This window comes from Telmatherina bonti (genome assembly GCF_933228915.1).
Source record: "Telmatherina bonti genome assembly, chromosome: 14".
Lineage (NCBI taxonomy): Eukaryota > Metazoa > Chordata > Actinopteri > Atheriniformes > Telmatherinidae > Telmatherina > Telmatherina bonti.
This window is the reverse complement of record NC_136612.1, coordinates 34,549,081-34,570,460: the sequence shown is the minus strand read 5'-3', so window position 1 is coordinate 34,570,460 and position 21,380 is coordinate 34,549,081. Positions and strand designations below refer to the sequence as shown.

At 46.6% G+C, this 21,380-nt stretch overlaps 1 protein-coding gene across 1 annotated transcript in view; it reads right to left on the bottom strand.

Annotated features, from left to right (window-relative positions):
- Window positions 1-21,380, bottom strand: part of LOC306765661 (xylosyltransferase 1-like) — a gene marked incomplete at both ends in the record, with an annotated part of 42,462 nt that overhangs the window by 7,505 nt on the left and 13,577 nt on the right. Inside the window, 6 exons of the mRNA XM_079253145.1 lie at window positions 1,988-2,164; window positions 2,237-2,453; window positions 3,423-3,503; window positions 12,898-13,100; window positions 13,176-13,345; window positions 18,657-19,188. Of these exons, the coding sequence (XP_079109271.1) occupies window positions 1,988-2,164; window positions 2,237-2,453; window positions 3,423-3,503; window positions 12,898-13,100; window positions 13,176-13,345; window positions 18,657-19,188 (1,380 nt within the window). The remainder of the gene's footprint in view (window positions 1-1,987; window positions 2,165-2,236; window positions 2,454-3,422; window positions 3,504-12,897; window positions 13,101-13,175; window positions 13,346-18,656; window positions 19,189-21,380) is intronic.

Genomic DNA, 21,380 nt, shown 5'->3' with positions numbered 1-21,380 from the left:
TCTGAAGTTTAGAAGAAATGCGACGTATTTTCTGTGGCTTTTAAAATAATAAACATTCAGATTGTTTGATTTTTACTGGAAAAATTCTTAAAATGTCATTTTATCTGGGTTATAATACAGAAAATAACTATTTCTTTTGTCTTTAATATTCAGGAAATCTTAAATAACACAAAAGGTTTTTGAAGTTTCCTGAAGCATCTGAGATATGAGGATTTGCTCTGTTCTCCGTCTTTATTCAGGGGTTTATTTGTTTGGAAGGGGGGGTGGTGTAATTATATTTTTAAAGTGTTAATGGGCTCTGTGGCTTATAGTCATCACAGCTGCAGGTTTGGCAAGACGGGTCGTCCTTCGGTTTGACCCTATAAAACCCGACAACTGCATCACGTTCACTTTAAAGCTTCAGATTTAACATGACAAACATGAATCAAACGGGGGTTTGAGGGACAAACAGACAGTTGTGTTCAGAGGGGAGTTCTCCTCTGAGCTGAAGCATTAAAATAAAGACATAAAAGCACTGATATGAGGTGTAAAATGTCTTTAAGAGTGGTCTGATGGGATTTAAAGCCATGTCCAGAACTGAACAATGCAGAAATATTCAGCTCATCTTCTCTCAAAGACAGAAAAACAAAATGTTTTTAACCATTTGCTGTAAAAAGAAGCTTTTTTTTTTTTTTTTTTACAGCGTATTCTGATCCAGTAGAGAAATATCAGTATTATTATTTCTGCAGTAAAAACTAAAACCTGCCCCAGAAGAAGAAGGGAAAGTATCCTACGACTCCAACGTTTAATGTAAACATGACCATAAACAGCTTGTTACACAGAAACCTGGAAAGTTTTCTTTTTAATCAGCTCTATTTGTTTCTTCCACCTTTCAATAGACCCCCACCTCCGTCCCCACACACACACACACACACACACACACACACACACAGTACTGCATATCAGTCATAAACAAAAAAGTTTTATCCAAAAGATTTGCAGCAAATAAATAAATAACATAAAAAATATTACTATAATGAAAATTTGGGATGAGCCATTATAATATTATAATTATTTGTAGTAGTTCTACGTTATTGACACTGATACCAGTACTGATACCGATACAGATACTGATATCAATACTGACACTGATATAGATATTGATACTGATAAATATTTTTTGCATCTTATTGAAAGATATTTTTTTACCCAATTTAAAATACAAATAAAGATAAAATACTTTATTTTAATTAATAAAATGATAAGAGAATATATAAATGAATAAGAATAAACTTTTTTCATACTTTTCAATGTTCTTTAATGAAAAAATGGTAAGAAAAGTGCAATTTTTGGAAGACAGAAGGGATGCGACGGGGCTGTTTATTTAGAACGTCATTTTTCTGAATAAAACTCAGAAGTTAAAGCAAATTGCATGTTTTGTTTCAGTACAATCTTCTTGGGATATTTAAGAGGATCAAATCTATTTTTTTTTAATAGCAGATATTAAAGAATCAATTTCAGAGTATCAAAACGCCCAATATTAGTTTAAACATATAGATTTCATTGTGAACTGTGATAACAGTTAATGATTTCTGTAAGTTTACCATCTAAAGATCACCACCCAACAGTTCTGATCTTTGATCTATACCAGGCACACAGGGATTCCTTCTGGATTTTTTCATATTGGTGGTAAGATCTTTAAAATATTCATATATTTACATTAAAGGGCAATTTTTCTTAAATTTGATGAACAGTCTCTCCTTCTGAGAGACTCTGAAATGTTCCTTCTAAACCCAGTCATGTTACTGGCCTGTTGCCAGTTAACCCAGTTAGTGGTCAAATGCTCCTCCACTGGTTTTGTCTTTGTTGTTTATGTTCCTACTGGAGTAAAACCAGTGTTTCTGAGATTTGCAAACCACGGCATTGCCGCTAAGTTTTATCCTGGCTGCTGATTGGCTCTGAGCTGTGATGTCACACTCCTGTTCCACGGAGAGAGGTCGGTTCTCACCTGGAAGCGCGGCAGGTCCGAGGGCTTGAAGTCATTTGGCGAGCAGCCGCACCAGTCCACGATGTGCTTGTACTGGCACTTACATCCCAGTTTACGGTTCCAGTTGGTGAGCCGCAGGTTGTTGTCCACCATGGTCTCACAGTGGACGCTGTTCTCCAGCACAGTGTGGAAAAACGACTGCAAGAAGAACAAAGTCAGTCTGAGGTTTTCCTTTTCACGACGCCTGGTGAAGGTTGAGTCGTGCGTTACCTCGGCGGGCAGCAGCGTGTACGTGTAGAAGCGCTTCATGCCGCCGACCAGCTCGTCCCTGGAGTTCACCACGTAGTCCACAAACGGCTGGTTCAGCAGGAACCAATCGGAGCCGCCGTCCACGGCGATGCCCTCGGGGATTTTGCGGTCTCCAAGTCGCCACATGTGGGTGTCGCACTCGTAGAAGAGACGGTCCAGACCCTGTTTACGGATGAAGCTGAAACCACACAGAGCAGCCGGAGTTAAAACACCTGATGTCAACTTTGTTCTTAACAACTTTTCTTTTTATCTTTCTGTCCCAAAAAAAGCCTCCAGCTCTCTAAGATTCGCTGTTTCTGAGCTGCAGCTGCTTTGTTTTAATCCCACTGAGGATTAAAACCTCTGGACTCAAACGGCTTCTTAAGGACAAGCTTTGGTTGGTCTAACAGATTAACCCTCCACAACACGGACATTCATCCAGTCCCTGTTCCAGCAGAAACCAGTTTAAACTGATGATGGACTGAATTTTCTTTGACTTTATGTGTGTTTTAGTCCAGATGGGGAAGATTCTCATATTCTGTTCTCATTATTTTGACCAATTCAGTCTTTTTTTTTTTTTTTTTTACTTCTAAAAGTTTTAACCAGAAATTTCTTGTAATTTCTTTACATCACAGTTTATCTACTTAATATTTATTTAAATGATATGACATTGTTGATTATGTAAAAAAACAGAAATAGAATGAAATAATAAAATATAAAATTTAATAAAATTAAATTATTTAACATAATAAAATTGAATATTTACAGGTAAATACAATGAAGACCAATTAAAATAGGATAAAGAAAATCTAAATGATAAAAGTTAAATGTAGATAAAAGAAAATTAATCAAAATAAAATCAAACAGAATAAACGCAATGAACAAAATTATTAGAATAAAATCATAAAGAAATAATAAATAGCGAAACCTAAATAAAATATACATAAATAAATTTAAGATTTAAGTAAAATCAAATAAATTAAAATGGTAAGCAATAAAATAAAAAGAATAAAATTCAGCACAATTTAAATAAAATGAAAAATAAATACAATAAAATAAAAGTTATTTTGTTTTTGGCTGAAAATAATAAATAAAAATAATATGTTAAATATTTTGCTTAAACTGCTTTTTTTCCCAACAGACGAGAACAAAAGTTCAGCTTTCTTACCGAGCGTTGTCTCTGCCGTGAGATTTGATGAAGTTCATGTTGCGATATTTGGACAGGAAGGACACCAGCTGCTCATTGGTCCTGAGGAGAGACGGCAGCTGTCAATCATCCAGTCAGCCAATGAGCACGCAGCACAGATCCACCAGTCTCCAGCTGCTTCAAACTGACCCAATGAACCAGTTTCTTTAGTAGAAACCAGTCCAAACCCAGAATCCCCACGAAATACCAGCAAGACCCCCAGACAAAACCCACGAAAACAAAACTACTGTCGAAGTTCTCTAAAACCAGTTCCTGAACCGGATCTGAACCCAGTTCCTAAACCGAATCTGAACCGGCCTTTAACCCGTTCTGAACCCAGTTCCTGAACTGGATCTGAACCAGTCTTTAACCAATTCTGAACCCAGTTCCAGAACCGGATCTGAACCCAGTTCCTGAACCGGATCTGAACCCAGTTCCTAAACCGAATCTGAACCGGCCTTTAACCCGTTCTGAACCCAGTTCCTGAACTGGATCTGAACCAGTCTTTAACCAATTCTGAACCCAGTTCCAGAACCGGATCTGAACCCAGTTCCTGAACCGGATCTGAACCAGTTCTGAACCCAGTTCCAGAACCGGATCTGAACCGGATCTGAACCAGTCTTTAACCAGTTCTGAACCCAGTTCCAGAACCGGATCTGAACCAGTCTTTAACCAGGTCTGAACCCAGTTCCAGAACCGGATCTGAACCCAGTTCTTGAACCGGATCTGAACCGGATCTGAACCAGTCTTTAACCAGTTCTGAACCCAGTTCCAGAACCGGATCTGAACCCAGTTCTTGAACCGGATCTGAACCGGATCTGAACCAGTCTTTAACCAGTTCTGAACCCAGTTCCAGAACCGGATCTGAACCCAGTTCCTGAACCGGATCTGAACCAGTCTTTAACCAGGTCTGAACCCAGTTCCAGAACCGGTTCTGAACCCAGTTCCTGAACCGGATCTGAACCAGTCTTTAACCAGGTCTGAACCCAGTTCCAGAACCGGTTCTGAACCCAGTTCCAGAACCAGATCTGAACCCAGTTCCTGAACCGGATCTGAACCGGTTTTTAACCCGTTCTGAACCCAGTTGCTGAACTGGATCTGAACCGGTTTTTAACCCGTTCTGAACCCAGGTCCTGAACTGGATCTGAACCGGTTTTTAACCCGTTCTGAACCCAGTTCCAGAACCGGATCTGAACCAGTCTTTAACCAGTTCTGAACCCAGTTGCAGAACCGGATCTGAACCCAGTTCCTGAACTGGATCTGAACCGGTCTTTAACCCGTGTGGACCTCAGACTGATGTGGAATTCTTCATGTTATTTTGGGCGATCTGAGGTTCGGTTCCGTCATCACACACGTCTGAACTTCCTGTTTCCTTCCGTGTGTTGTCTTTCTGTCTAACATCAGAGGAAAAGGCCATCATCACTCTCTCTCACACACACACACACACACACACACACACACACACACACACACACACACACACACACACACACACACACACACACACAGCTGTTTTCTTTCCTTTTGGCGTGCAGGTTGAAGAGGATTTCGGCCTCTAATGGACTCATTAGAGGCTGGATGCGTCTCTGATTTTAAACAAAGCAAAACAGTCGTCTGTTAGAATCTCTGTGAGTGTTTAGATCAGCTGGAACAACTGGACCAGCTGGACCGGCTGGAACAACTGGACCGGCTGGACCGGCTGGAACAACTGGACCGGCTGGACCGGCTGGAACAACTGGACCGGCTGGACCGGCTGGAACAACTGGACCGGCTGGAACAACTGGACCAGCTGGACCGGCTGGAACAACTGGACCAGCTGGACCGGCTGGAACAACTGGACCAGCTGGACCGGCTGGACCGGCTGGACCAACTGGACCAGCTGGACCGGCTGGAACAACTGGACCAGCTGGACCGGCTGGACCGGCTGGAACAACTGGACCGGCTGGAACAACTGGACCAGCTGGACCGGCTGGAAGAACTGGACCGGCTGGAACAACTGGACCAGCTGGACCGGCTGGAACAACTGGACCGGCTGGAACAACTGGACCAGCTGGACCGGCTGGAACAACTGGACCGGCTGGAACAACTGGACCAGCTGGACCAGCTGGACCGGCTGGAACAACTGGACCGGCTGGAACAACTGGACCAGCTGGAACAACTGGACCAGCTGGACCAGCTGGAACAACTGGACCGGCTGCAGCTGGAACAACTGGACCAGCTGGACCGGCTGGAACAACTGGACCAGCTGGACCGGCTGGAACAACTGGACCGGCTGCAGCTGGAACAACTGGACCAGCTGGACCGGCTGGAACAACTGGACCGGCTGCAGCTGGAACAACTGGACCAGCTGGACCGGCTGGAACAACTGGACCAGCTGGACCGGCTGGAACAACTGGACCAGCTGGACCGGCTGGAACAACTGGACCGGCTGCAGCTGGACCGGCTGGAACAACTGGACCGGCTGGAACAACTGGACCAGCTGCAGCTGGAACAACTGGACCGGCTGGAACAACTGGACCAGCTGGACCGGCTGGAACAACTGGACCAGCTGGACCGGCTGGAACAACTGGACCGGCTGGAACAACTGGACCAGCTGGACCGGCTGGAACAACTGGACCAGTTGCAGCTGGAACAACTGGACCGGCTGGAACAACTGGACCAGCTGGACCGGCTGGAACAACTGGACCAGCTGGAACAACTGGACCGGCTGGAACAACTGGACCAGCTGGACCGGCTGGAACAACTGGACCAGCTGGACCGGCTGGAACAACTGGACCAGCTGGACCGGCTGGAACAACTGGACCGGCTGGAACAACTGGACCAGCTGGACCGGCTGGAACAACTGGACCAGCTGGAACAACTGGACCGGCTGGAACAACTGGACCAGCTGGACCAACTGGAACAACTGGACCAGCTGGACCGGCTGGAACAACTGGACCAGCTGGACCGGCTGGACCGGCTGGAACAACTGGACCGGCTGGACCGGCTGGAACAACTGGACCGGCTGGAACAACTGGACCAGCTGGACCGGCTGGAACAACTGGACCGGCTGGAACAACTGGACCAGCTGGACCAGCTGGACCGGCTGGAACAACTGGACCGGCTGGAACAACTGGACCGGCTGGACCGGCTGGACCAGCTGGACCAGCTGGACCAGCTGGAACAACTGGACCAGCTGGACCAGCTGGAACAACTGGACCAGCTGCAGCTGGAACAACTGGACCAGCTGGAACAACTGGACCAGCTGGACCGGCTGGAACAACTGGACCAGCTGGACCGGCTGGAACAACTGGACCGGCTGCAGCTGGAACAACTGGACCAGCTGGACCGGCTGGAACAACTGGACCGGCTGCAGCTGGAACAACTGGACCAGCTGGACCGGCTGGAACAACTGGACCAGTTGCAGCTGGAACAACTGGACCGGCTGGAACAACTGGACCAGCTGGACCGGCTGGAACAACTGGACCAGCTGGAACAACTGGACCAGCTGCAGCTGGAACAACTGGACCAGCTGGAACAACTGGACCAGCTGGACCGGCTGGAACAACTGGACCAGCTGGACCGGCTGGAACAACTGGACCAGCTGGACCGGCTGGAACAACTGGACCAGCTGGAACAACTGGACCAGCTGCAGCTGGAACAACTGGACCGGCTGGAACAACTGGACCAGCTGGAACAACTGGACCAGCTGCAGCTGGAACAACTGGACCAGCTGCAGCTGGAACAACTGGACCGGCTGGAACAACTGGACCAGCTGGACCGGCTGGAACAACTGGACCGGCTGGAACAACTGGACCAGCTGCAGCTGGAACAACTGGACCGGCTGGAACAACTGGACCAGCTGCAGCTGGAACAACTGGACCGGCTGGAAGAACTGGACCGGTCGGAAGAACTGGACTAGCTGGACCGGCTGGAACAACTGGACCGGCTGGAACAACTGGACCAGCTGCAGCTGGAACAACTGGACCGGCTGGAACAACTGGACCAGCTGGACCGGCTGGAACAACTGGACCAGCTGGAACAACTGGACCAGCTGGAACAACTGGACCAGCTGGAACAACTGGACCAGCTGGAACAACTGGACCGGTCGGAAGAACTGGACTAGCTGGACCGGCTGGAACAACTGGACCGGCTGGACCAGCTGGAACAACTGGACCGGTCGGAAGAACTGGACTAGCTGGACCGGCTGGAACAACTGGACCGGCTGGACCGGCTGGAACAACTGGACCGGCTGGACCGGCTGGAACAACTGGACCGGCTGGAACAACTGGACCAGCTGCAGCTGGAACAACTGGACCGGCTGGAACAACTGGACCAGCTGGACCGGCTGGAACAACTGGACCAGCTGGAACAACTGGACCAGCTGCAGCTGGAACAACTGGACCAGCTGGAACAACTGGACCAGCTGCAGCTGGAACAACTGGACCAGCTGGAACAACTGGACCGGCTGGACCGGCTGGAACAACTGGACCAGCTGCAGCTGGAACAACTGGACCGGCTGGAACAACTGGACCAGCTGGACCGGCTGGAACAACTGGACCAGCTGGACCGGCTGGAACAACTGGACCGGCTGGAACAACTGGACCAGCTGGACCGGCTGGAACAACTGGACCAGTTGCAGCTGGAACAACTGGACCGGCTGGAACAACTGGACCAGCTGGACCGGCTGGAACAACTGGACCAGCTGGAACAACTGGACCGGCTGGAACAACTGGACCAGCTGGACCGGCTGGAACAACTGGACCGGCTGGAACAACTGGACCAGCTGGACCGGCTGGAACAACTGGACCAGCTGGAACAACTGGACCGGCTGGAACAACTGGACCAGCTGGACCAACTGGAACAACTGGACCAGCTGGACCGGCTGGAACAACTGGACCAGCTGGACCGGCTGGACCGGCTGGAACAACTGGACCGGCTGGAACAACTGGACCAGCTGGACCGGCTGGAACAACTGGACCAGCTGGACCGGCTGGAACAACTGGACCGGCTGGAACAACTGGACCGGCTGGAACAACTGGACCAACTGGACCAGCTGGACCGGCTGGAACAACTGGACCGGCTGGAACAACTGGACCAGCTGGACCGGCTGGAACAACTGGACCAGCTGGACCAGCTGGAACAACTGGACCAGCTGGACCAGCTGGAACAACTGGACCAGCTGCAGCTGGAACAACTGGACCAGCTGGAACAACTGGACCAGCTGGACCGGCTGGAACAACTGGACCAGCTGGACCGGCTGGAACAACTGGACCGGCTGCAGCTGGAACAACTGGACCAGCTGGACCGGCTGGAACAACTGGACCAGCTGGACCGGCTGGAACAACTGGACCGGCTGCAGCTGGAACAACTGGACCAGCTGGACCGGCTGGAACAACTGGACCAGTTGCAGCTGGAACAACTGGACCGGCTGGAACAACTGGACCAGCTGGACCGGCTGGAACAACTGGACCAGCTGCAGCTGGAACAACTGGACCGGCTGCAGCTGGAACAACTGGACCGGCTGGAACAACTGGACCGGCTGGACCGGCTGGACCGGCTGGAACAACTGGACCGGCTGGAACAACTGGACCAGCTGGACCGGCTGGAACAACTGGACCGGCTGGAACAACTGGACCAGCTGGACCGGCTGGAACAACTGGACCAGCTGGAACAACTGGACCGGCTGGAACAACTGGACCAGCTGGACCAACTGGAACAACTGGACCAGCTGGACCGGCTGGAACAACTGGACCAGCTGGACCGGCTGGACCGGCTGGAACAACTGGACCGGCTGGAACAACTGGACCAGCTGGACCGGCTGGAACAACTGGACCAGCTGGACCGGCTGGAACAACTGGACCGGCTGGAACAACTGGACCGGCTGGAACAACTGGACCAACTGGACCAGCTGGACCGGCTGGAACAACTGGACCGGCTGGAACAACTGGACCAGCTGGACCGGCTGGAACAACTGGACCAGCTGGACCAGCTGGAACAACTGGACCAGCTGGACCAGCTGGAACAACTGGACCAGCTGCAGCTGGAACAACTGGACCAGCTGGAACAACTGGACCAGCTGGACCGGCTGGAACAACTGGACCAGCTGGACCGGCTGGAACAACTGGACCGGCTGCAGCTGGAACAACTGGACCAGCTGGACCGGCTGGAACAACTGGACCAGCTGGACCGGCTGGAACAACTGGACCGGCTGCAGCTGGAACAACTGGACCAGCTGGACCGGCTGGAACAACTGGACCAGTTGCAGCTGGAACAACTGGACCGGCTGGAACAACTGGACCAGCTGGACCGGCTGGAACAACTGGACCAGCTGCAGCTGGAACAACTGGACCGGCTGCAGCTGGAACAACTGGACCGGCTGGAACAACTGGACCAGCTGGACCGGCTGGAACAACTGGACCAGCTGGACCGGCTGGAACAACTGGACCAGCTGGAACAACTGGACCAGCTGCAGCTGGAACAACTGGACCGGCTGGAACAACTGGACCAGCTGGAACAACTGGACCAGCTGCAGCTGGAACAACTGGACCAGCTGCAGCTGGAACAACTGGACCGGCTGGAACAACTGGACCAGCTGGACCGGCTGGAACAACTGGACCAGCTGGACCGGCTGGAACAACTGGACCGGCTGGAACAACTGGACCAGCTGCAGCTGGAACAACTGGACCGGCTGGAACAACTGGACCAGCTGCAGCTGGAACAACTGGACCGGCTGGAAGAACTGGACCGGTCGGAAGAACTGGACTAGCTGGACCGGCTGGAACAACTGGACCGGCTGGAACAACTGGACCAGCTGCAGCTGGAACAACTGGACCGGCTGGAACAACTGGACCAGCTGGACCGGCTGGAACAACTGGACCAGCTGGAACAACTGGACCAGCTGGAACAACTGGACCAGTCGGAAGAACTGGACTAGCTGGACCGGCTGGAACAACTGGACCGGCTGGACCAGCTGGAACAACTGGACCGGTCGGAAGAACTGGACTAGCTGGACCGGCTGGAACAACTGGACCGGCTGGACCGGCTGGAACAACTGGACCGGCTGGACCGGCTGGAACAACTGGACCGGCTGGAACAACTGGACCAGCTGCAGCTGGAACAACTGGACCGGCTGGAACAACTGGACCAGCTGGACCGGCTGGAACAACTGGACCAGCTGGACCGGCTGGAACAACTGGACCAGCTGGAACAACTGGACCAGCTGCAGCTGGAACAACTGGACCAGCTGGAACAACTGGACCAGCTGCAGCTGGAACAACTGGACCGGCTGCAGCTGGAACAACTGGACCGGCTGGACCGGCTGGAACAACTGGACCGGCTGGACCAGCTGGAACAACGGGACCAGCTGGAACAACGGGACCAGCTGGAACAACGGGACCAGCTGGAATAACGGGACCAGCTGGACCGGCTGCGGAGCCACAACGCCACCCTGACGTCCCTCTGCGTACGAGACAAACAGGCAAACGGCGTTTTTTATGTTCATGTTGCAGCTTTTTCTACAGCTGGACATTTTATTTGACTTTATTCTTTAACTCTGTTTATTCTACGTTCTAATCCTGCTTTTTATCTACGAGGTTTATTTTATTTCTATTTCATGCTTTTCATGTATTAATTTTATTTATCCTGATGTGACTTCTTGTGTTATCTTTACTGTGATATGGATGAACGTCGGAACTCTGAACGCCTGCTGCTTCAGCTTCGCTACAAACCAACGTTACCAGGATCGTTTTACAGCCACATAAACGGAACACGGAGAAAGCCAACGAGTGAGCCTGCTGCTGCGTCACCTCTTCCTCTGCCTCTCAGCTGCTCTGCCGCCAAACGCTTTACTGATGTTGATTGTTTTATACAAAACAACCAAGCAACTACCAGGATGATTAGCAGGAAATGGCAAACATAAATAGTTCTAACTTTACATAGTCAGTGACAGGAAGGTCAATGAGCTGCACCAATGTAGTGCACTGTGATTTTATTTTATTTGATATATTTTTATTTTATTAATTTTAATTATTGAATTAATTTAACATATTTGATTTTTTCAATTATATTATTTTATTTAATTATATTGATTTTTACTTCAATTATTTTAATTTTTTATTTAAAAATTTTTTATTTTAATGAATTTAATATTTTAACATATTTTGATTTTATTTCATTTTGATAATTTTATTAAAATAATTTTATTTTGTTAATTAAATTATTTTATTTTAAACATTTAGTTAACCATATTATTTCAATGATTTTATTTTGATGTTTTAATTATTTTAACAATTTTATTTATTTAAGATATTTTATTGTTTCGAAAATTTTATTTAATTTATATTATTTTGTTTTGTTTGAATAAAAATTGTCTCTCTCCATTCAACATATGTTTATGTTTTAATGATGATTCTCAGAAATTCTCCATTTTTCATCCATGATATGTTTGGAGAACATATATCAAGCAGCGCTCCTATATCCGAAGACTCAGGTCAGCAAGTCCAGGCCCGAGTGTCTGTGATTTTTGCAATCAGTTGTCTTTAATGCGTCCATCTGTAATGCTCTGAATGTTTTATGAAATGTGACGTAGACATAAACTTGCCAGTCTCCGTCTGAAACACACCAGCTCACAGCTAAAATCCAACTTTTCCTTCTCCCGTAACTAAGAGTTTATTTTAGTCCACAGAAGGTCACAATATCACAAGCCGCTCCATCGACTCCCGCAGCATGAACCCCGGTAACCTTCCAGCTATTGACGGATGCTGTGGAGCTACTGCTGCAGCCGCGTTATGGATTTTAGCTGGAAGCGTGTTCAACCTGTCACTCTGATGGGAGGACAGATCGCTGCGTGTCCTCGTGAGGAACCCCACTGGGATGAAATAATTAACAGAAGAAAAGGATGATCATGTTCTCTGATTGGTCCTCGTAAAGATGCTTCACTCCGGTTCAGGACTTCAGGGAACCATGTCTAGAACAGAGGTTAAATCAGAGCGCAGGAGCCAAACGGTGACATCAGCAGTGCTTTAATAACCTTCATTGAACTCCAATTTCCTGCTTTCGAAGCCAACATCAGAATCTGTATCTGACTGGCTGTTTGTAGCCTGGTTGTGTGTTTCAGCTGCAGCCTCACAACGCTGCTTTACCTGGATCACGTTTCTGTTTACACACCACACCTGCTGCCAGAGGAGAAACCTTTCACAAGCTTTACAGAGGAGAGGAACCAGGCAGAAATCAAATAAACCCAGGCAGAGTGGCCGCAACTCGCTTTGATTCAAGTACTCAGCAGTAAGATTCTGATTCAAGTTGATCTGAATCTTTGTTAAAGGAAAAACTAAATTATTTAAGAGAAAAAACTTCAACTCAAGCAAACCAATAGCAGCTGCAGGTGCAATGAAAATCAATCAATCAGGAAGTAATTTACATCCTGCAACATGTTGATGCACCGTACACACAGTCAGAACAGAGAGACCTCTCCCACCTGATGGGGTAGTCGGCAGCGCTGAGGTTGATGAAGAAGTCCCATGACCAGTCGGCCATTTTCAGGAGGTCCTCCATGCTGCGCAGGTACATGGTCAGGAGGCTGGCTCCGCCCCAGATGGTGGCCATCCTCCAGGGAGTAACACGCACGTTGGGATATTTGTCGGCCAGAAACAGCACCTCTCTGTGGAGGTAGTCGGACCTCTGAGAGGGCGAGAGGAACCAGGTTAAGATTAGCAGCTGCTCAAACTGATGAATGGAGCTTGAGCAGCGTCCCACCTGGTCTACGTGGATGTAGTAGTAGTGCGAGGTGTGGTAGATGGCTTTGAAGAGCCGCTGGAACTGCCGTGCAGCTCGTCCGTGGACGACCAGGACGAAGGCGATGCGTACGGGCGAAGCGGCGTCAGAGGCGGCGCCATCGTCCCACTGTGCATTTACGTTGGCTTTACCTGGACAGAGAGGAGATCAGCCGGTTCAGTCTGACGTTAACATCACCGCAGTCATGATGCTTTTAAGTTCAGGAGGAAAATTCAGCTTTTAAGCATTTTTTATTTATTTTGCTACAGAAACATGATAATTATTCTGTCAAAAGAACTTTTATTAATCACTTTTAGATGATCTGAACCCTGAAAATAATCATTAAAAAAACGTTTTTTTGCAGATTTTGTTTGTCGGTATCTCTACGAGCTCGAGGACAGAAAACATGAACGTGACTTTAAAATGTTTTTTATACTTTTTTTCCCATACATGAGAGCTAACAGTCCAGTTAAAATCACCAGTTAGCCCAACACACATGGCGGTGTGGACTGGGAAAGAAACGTAGAGTTCCTGGAGAAGTAAACACAGGCAGAACATGCAAACTCCACAACCCCCCCCACAGAGGTCAGATAACAGAAGTTACAAGGCTGCGTAAAAATGTTGCATCAATGTCATTTTGTTGAGAAAAACAGATTTTTATTTACATTACAGAAACATCTCAGCTAAAAAAACTACCAGAGAAAACATCTGGATGTGTCTAGAACTGGATTTCAGTCCCTGCAGGAGTTCCTGATGAATTCCATCCAGGAACGGGATTTCAGGATCTTTTGGGAAGCGCATCTGATCAGACGTCATCTCACCGATCAGATTATCGGTCTAATGATGAACACAGTTTAAATATGTTCTGATCACTTCGATCAATGATCAGCCCTCACCTGAAGTTTTTAAACCAATAAAACTAAACATCCACAACATGATACGACACAAAACAACACGATGCAACATGGGACCACATGATATGACAAGAAAAAGCAGCATGGCACCTAGGGCTGGGCGATATATCGAATATACTCGAGATATCGTGGCTAGTCCTCTGTGCGATATAGAAAATGTCTATATTCGTCATATTCGAGTATCCTGTTGTTTTTAGCTGTGGGCGGGGTTTCCTCCCTCCTCCTCGACTCTCTGCACCGCTTTGCACAGAGAGTTAAAGCAAGCGCACCTTGTTACGTACATAACGTGAGCTACGTGCTACGTCATGAGAGGCAGCGTGGAGCCACTGTTGCCAACTTGGTGACTTTTTCGCTAAATTTGGCGACTTCTTGTGAAAAGCGACAAATCTAGCAACTTTTACTGGAGTTATTGGAGACTTTCCTGGTGTTTTGGCGACTGACTTTAAAGCGCATATTGTAAAGTTATTGTCAGAAGGAGAGTCTCTCCCCGTCCTAAAGCACTCAGTCGCTCCGGCTGCAGCTGCAGCCAGTCAGAGGAGCAGAGAGGACACCTGCACGACTCCACCTACAGTCACAATGAACAGCCAAATCCGCCACTGATCCCGCTCTGGATTACAGAGTGGGACGTAAATTACAAAGTTTTTCACGTCACGCAAAAATAATTAATTCTATTTGATTACATTCACAACCTCTGTCCCTTACTCACCTCATCCACTGTGTGTGTGACACAAGCATATTTATCTAGCTCGTCATGTCTCTAGAAAGTACAGAAAGCAGTGGGAATCAAACCCTGAATTAAAAGCTGGCTGAAGCCGTTTATTGGAGACGATACGAGGACATTCTGCCTGGATTATAAGACTGATTTCTACGCTAAACTCTGCGATTAAAAAAACATACACGACAACTCAAAATCGTATCCATAAAGCAAAGCCTTATAATAGTTCATCATTTGAAAAGTCCCCCCCAGAGCACCTATTTTCATACGTTGCATTTATTACATCATGCAAAGGCACTTTATTTTGTTTTAAAATGACATGTTTCTGCCACTGCTTTAACTGTTCAATAAATACCGTTTTGATCAGTTTGCTTCGTTACAATTTCATCCTTTTGGCATAAATGTTTAAAATCAGCATATCTTAATGCAGTATGAACAATTTATGTTTTAATGGAGACACAAAATCATCTTACTGATGTGATTGTATGCACCAAAGCATTCATTCAAGGCTAAGGTAAATATCGAGATATATATCGTATATCGTGACATGCCATAAAAATATTGGAATATTACTAAAAAGTCATATCGCCCAGCCCTAATGGCACCACATAATACGACATGGTACGACGTGGTACGACGTGGTACGACGTGATACGACGTGGTACGACGTGGTACGACGTGGTACGACGTGGTACGACGTGATACGACGTGATACGACGTGATACGACGTGATACGACGTGGTACGACGTGGTACGACGTGGTACGACGTGGTACGACGTGATACGACGTGATACGACGTGATACGACGTGATACGACGTGGTATGACATGGTACGACGTGATACAACGTGATACGACGTGATACGACATGAGGCTGCATGGTACCACATCATACGACATGGTATGACATGGCACTACATGATACAACACAATAAAGTGCGATAAATTATATGATAAGAGATGTCACGATGCGAAACATTACATTTTTATCTTCAGGTTGAGTTTGAAATTTGTTTTGCATCACGCCAGTAAGATGTTTCCACACGTTTCCATGGTGTCCAGTAGATGGTATAAAGGTTGTCCTGCGATTTTACTGCATATAACAAGATCAGGCAGCTCAGAGCTGTTCTGATGTAAAACTACGTGATCAATTCCACATCCTACAGTGGCATTTAATATGATCAATGAGGGACCTGCTCACTAAATCTCTGAAGATTCAGGACAAAATGTAAGAAATGTTCATTAATTAGTGAAGCAGAGACCCTGCAGACGAATTAACAGTTTTATTCTGACTTTCATACGTGTTCCAACAAGAGCGATGTCATGAATCAGACATCAACACGAACATGGAAATCTGTCCGTTCTGGTGATCGGAACAGATCATCCACATGGATTAACTGAAGGCTGACGTGAGGGGGGGTGACCCGTACATCTGCAGGCGTTTAACTTCCATCTGCCTCATGCAGCGAGCACACGAGCCTCGCGACGCTTCGCCATCACCGCGCTAAAGATGGCGCTGGTGGAGGCCTGCTCAGCTAATTAGTGACCTCCCCGGGCTGTGGGGCATGCTGGGATTGAAGTTGGAGGAGAAATAACTGTAATCAGGCGTCTCAGCTGAGCAGAGAGGGAGCGATGTGCGCTGTGCACGCCCAGGGATGTGCACCGAAACATCAAACTGCTTCTCCTGGAGACAAACCGTAATGACTACTGTATCATCAAAGCAGCCTGTAATCATATAAATTAAACCTCAAGTGGGCCTGGGTGGCTGCGCGAGCACAGTTAAGTCATTAGTCAGCCTTTCCAGAAAAGGCCTACAAACGGCTGCTTTAAAGAAGGGGTAATTACTCTGGAAAGCAGCATCCTCGCTCGTCCATTCATGCTGAACATCCCTGAAATTACAGCCGGTGACCACAGGGATGCCTCTTTCCTTCTAGAGCGCACTCTGCTAAAAATGTCCCTCAGAGGGTAAATTTAGAAGAAAGAAAACTACAATCTGCCACTCTGAAGCTGCAGCTTCACAAATCTTCCCGTCTTTCCGTCTGTCATCCCTTAATTTTCCCACAGGTCCTGATTTAGCAGTTTAACCCTCAATGGTTGCCTTTTCAGGCCCTTAGAGGACAAAAAACTGCTATAAAAACTTGTTTTATCCCTAAAATCTTCAGTTTTAATCCAAATCACCAACATGTAATTATTCATATTATTAAAAGCTTTATATGCCAATAAAATGTCATAAAGTCACAAACAAAAATTACTTAATTTCCTTTTTTTTTTTATATATGTGTTGTAAATGCACAAAAAAAGATTAAACAATTTGCTTTATTCTAATTGTAACCCTTTAAGTCCCAGTTATTACATAATGTCATAGTTATATATATTTATACCACGGTCAGTGACAATTCTAATGCTAACTGGCTGCAATATTTTCTTAGTTTGGCGAGTTAAATCGCTGTAATAGTACTTAGACATTAGAGGCGTCACCGTAGCAATGCATTAATCGACTGATTCAGATCAGTTCCTTTTGACATGTGAATGAGAGAAACATGCTGTAGCTTGACATCAGTTTAGCATGAAAACTACATAGAAGCCAACATTAAATAGTTCCTGTACTTTAGCATATTTAGCAGGTTTTGAAAAAAGAAATAAAATGTTTACTGTGTGGGAACAACAGGAAACAACTCAGATTCGTGTGTTAAATGCAAAAAATGCACTTTGCGGAGGAACATTCTAGTGTGTTCTAGACTCCACGTTGTGCATTATATAACAGTTGCATGCACGGCTCCTCGCTGTTTGTTCCTTTGTTTGTCCGGCTTGCGTTTGTGTGTATATATATATATATATATATATATATATATATATATATATATATATATATATATATATATATATACACACATATACATATATATATATATATATATATACACATATACATATATACATATACACATATACATATATACATATACACATATACATATACACATATATATATACATATACACATACATATACACATACATATACACATACACACATACACATTTACATATATATACACATATACATATATATATATATATATATATACACATACATATACATATACACATATACACATATATACATATACATATATACATATACATACATATATACATATACACATATACATACATATATACATATACACATATACATATATATATACATATACACATATACATATATATACATATACATATATATATACATATACACATATATATACACACATACATATATACATATACACATATATATACACACATACATATATACATATACACATATACATATATAAAAAATAATATTATATTCATTCATTCATTAATTCATTATCCTAACTGCCTAATCCAAATCAGGGTCGCAGGGAAGCTGGAGCCTATCCAGCAGTCTTTGGGCGAAAGGCAGGGTACACCCTGGACAGCTCGCCAGTCCATACATATCCAGTCCATATGTACATATACATACATATTATATAGTATTGACATAAAACAGTGACATTATGCCACCAAACAGGCCTATAAAGGGTTAATAATTTGAATAATTTTATATTTGCTCATTTTTAGTTGGAGGAAAATTGATTGAGTGATTTGAGTGCAAAATAGGTGGAAAAATATCAATTTGAAACGTTTTACAGCAGTTTTGGGAGAAGACTAATATTGCATCCAAATCCGTTTGGTTTATAATTTATCTCTGTTAAAAAAGATCTTCTAATAAAATCCAGAGTGAATTACAAGGAAATTAACTTGTTTTGAGTGGCTTTTCGGGAGCGGTTGAACCGGCTCATCTCACCTTCTATGGGGCAGAAACGAGGAACCTTGTCAGGCATCAGCGTCTTGTCTTTGTGCTTGCAGTACACCTCCACGATCTGCTGCCGGCATTCCCGGCTCTTGGCTCGGGACAGAGCTGAGATGGCCTCCTTCCCGCTGATCTCACACTGCGGCTGCTCCTTCCTCGGCTCCGGGCCAGCGGGCAGCTGAGGCGAGGGCGGCCTCTTTGTCTGGTAGAACTGAGGATCCTGATTGGACCCCTGGGCAGGTGCGGGGAGGGTGGGCAGCTGGGGGTGGGCCTTGCGGAGGTGGGTGCGGTTGTAACTGTGGCCTCTGGGTTGGGCGGGCAGGTGTTTGAGGATGTCGTTTCCCAGCATGCTCGGGGCTTTGTCCGGCTTGCGTTTGGCGTTTGCGGCGGGGAGTCGCTGGCGCTGGGACTGCGCTCCCAGGTTGCTGTTGCTGTCGATGGAGTCGAAGTCTTTAGGGACCGAGTTCTCGTTATTGTTGCTGTCTGGATGGAGTTTCTCTTTGGGCCGGTGGGAGTGGTACCCATCCTGAGAGGGAGGAAGAAAAATCATCATCTGTTTGAAAGTCAGAATTAAAACAATTCTCCAGGATACACATATTTATATACAAATACAGATTTATTCATCGTGTTCTGCTTATGAAACGTCCGATGGCGACTCGTACAGACGAAAAGCGTCAAAGCCAAACACAGCGACAGACTGGACATCTTCCTGCTGGTTTGACGGGGTTCTGGGACCTGCAGTTTATGTACTGAACTCGGTGGATAGATGCCGTTTCTTCACAGGAAACTGATGAAAACTGTCAAACACGCGACTCTCTCCTTTTCCAGCTAAAGACCATTTCCATGCACATCCAGGCTTTCTGACCCGCTTGGGTCGTTACGAGCATGCGCTAGCAGCATATGCATAAATTATTTAAATTGTCCATTGTGAGTCTTCCTCTTTGGATGAAGAGCCAGGGGCCCTCGTTTGTTATAGGCCCCTATCAGAGCATGTGTGTGTGTGTGTGTGTGTGTGTGTGTGTGTGTGTGAGTGTGTGTGTCTGCACTAAAGCCACATGACCTCAATAGGTATTCTAATCCCACATATCGCCCCATTTCTGTCGTTTCCAGAGATAAACAATGTGTTTCTGTGTTTATACATCGTCAACACCCCCCCCCCCCCCCCACACACACACACACACACAGAAAGCAGTAATATCAGCTGTGCCACCTGCTCCACAGACAACCTGTTATTATCTCATCTGGAATATCAGCTTGGAGGAATGTGAGTGTGTGCTGCCATCTCTGTGAACGTAACAGAAAGAGACGAACAGCTCACACACGAGTTAACACAGTGAAGGTTTGTTCTTCTGGAGCGTTAAACGCTGAATGTCTGAGCTGAGAAAGCTGCTTCTCCGTCACACTACACACACATTTCCATGTGAAACGCTGCCGCCGCAGAAACAGGCTGGGAACTTCTGTTAACAAAAGCCAGCAAGACAAAAGAGCGTGAAGACAGAACCACAAACAGAATGAGGCAATGTCAGCACATGAAACAACCCAGACAAACGTTCAAAAAGAGCCAAAGATGCTCAGAAAAGAACCAAACATGATGAAGAAAAAACACTGACATCCAACCAGCCAATCACACGCAGAGGTGCTGAAGTCCAAGTAGACAATAGAAGATGGAGAAACATTGCTGGTCTGATGAGTCTCCATTTCAGCTCCACATTCACATGGTAGGATCAGAATCTGCTGGAAAAATCATGACAACATGGAGAACGGGAAGTTCTCATCATGATGTGGTGGAACGGGAGATTCTCATGGTGATGTGGTGGAACGGGAGATTCTCATGGTGATGAGGTGGAACGGGAGATTCTCATGGTGATGAGGTGGAACGGGAGATTCTCATGGTGATGAGGTGGAACGGGAGATTCTCATCTTGATGAGGTGGAACGGGAGATTCTCATGGTGATGAGGTGGAACGGGAGATTCTCATCTTGATGAGGTGGAACGGGAGATTCTCATCTTGATGTGGTGGAACGGGAGATTCTCATGGTGATGAGGTGGAACGGGAGATTCTCATCATGATGAGATGGAACGGGAGATTCTCATCATGATGAGGTGGAACGGGAGATTCTCATCATGATGAGATGGGACGGGAGATTCTCATCATGATGAGATGGAACGGGAGATTCTCATGGTGATGAGGTGGAACGGGAGATTCTCATTTTGATGTGGTGGAACGGGAGATTCTCATCATGATGAGGTGGAACGGGAGATTCTCATCATGATCAGGTGGAACGGGAGATTATCATCTTGATGTGGTGGAACGGGAGATTCTCATGGTGATGAGGTGGAACGGGAGATTCTCATCTTGATGTGGTGGAATGGGAGATTCTCATGGTGATGAGGTGGAACGGGAGATTCTCATCTTGATGTGGTGGAACGGGAGGTTCTCATCTTGATGTGGTGGAACGGGAGGTTCTCATGGTGATGTGGTGGAACGGGAGATTCTCATCTTGATGTGGTGGAACGGGAGATTCTCATGGTGATGAGGTGGAACGGGAGATTCTCATGGTGATGAGGTGGAACGGGAGATTCTCATCGTGATGTGGTGGAACGGGAGATTCTCATGGTGATGTGGTGGAACGGGAGATTCTCATGGTGATGAGGTGGAACGGGAGATTCTCATCTTGATGTGGTGGAATGGGAGATTCTCATGGTGATGAGGTGGAA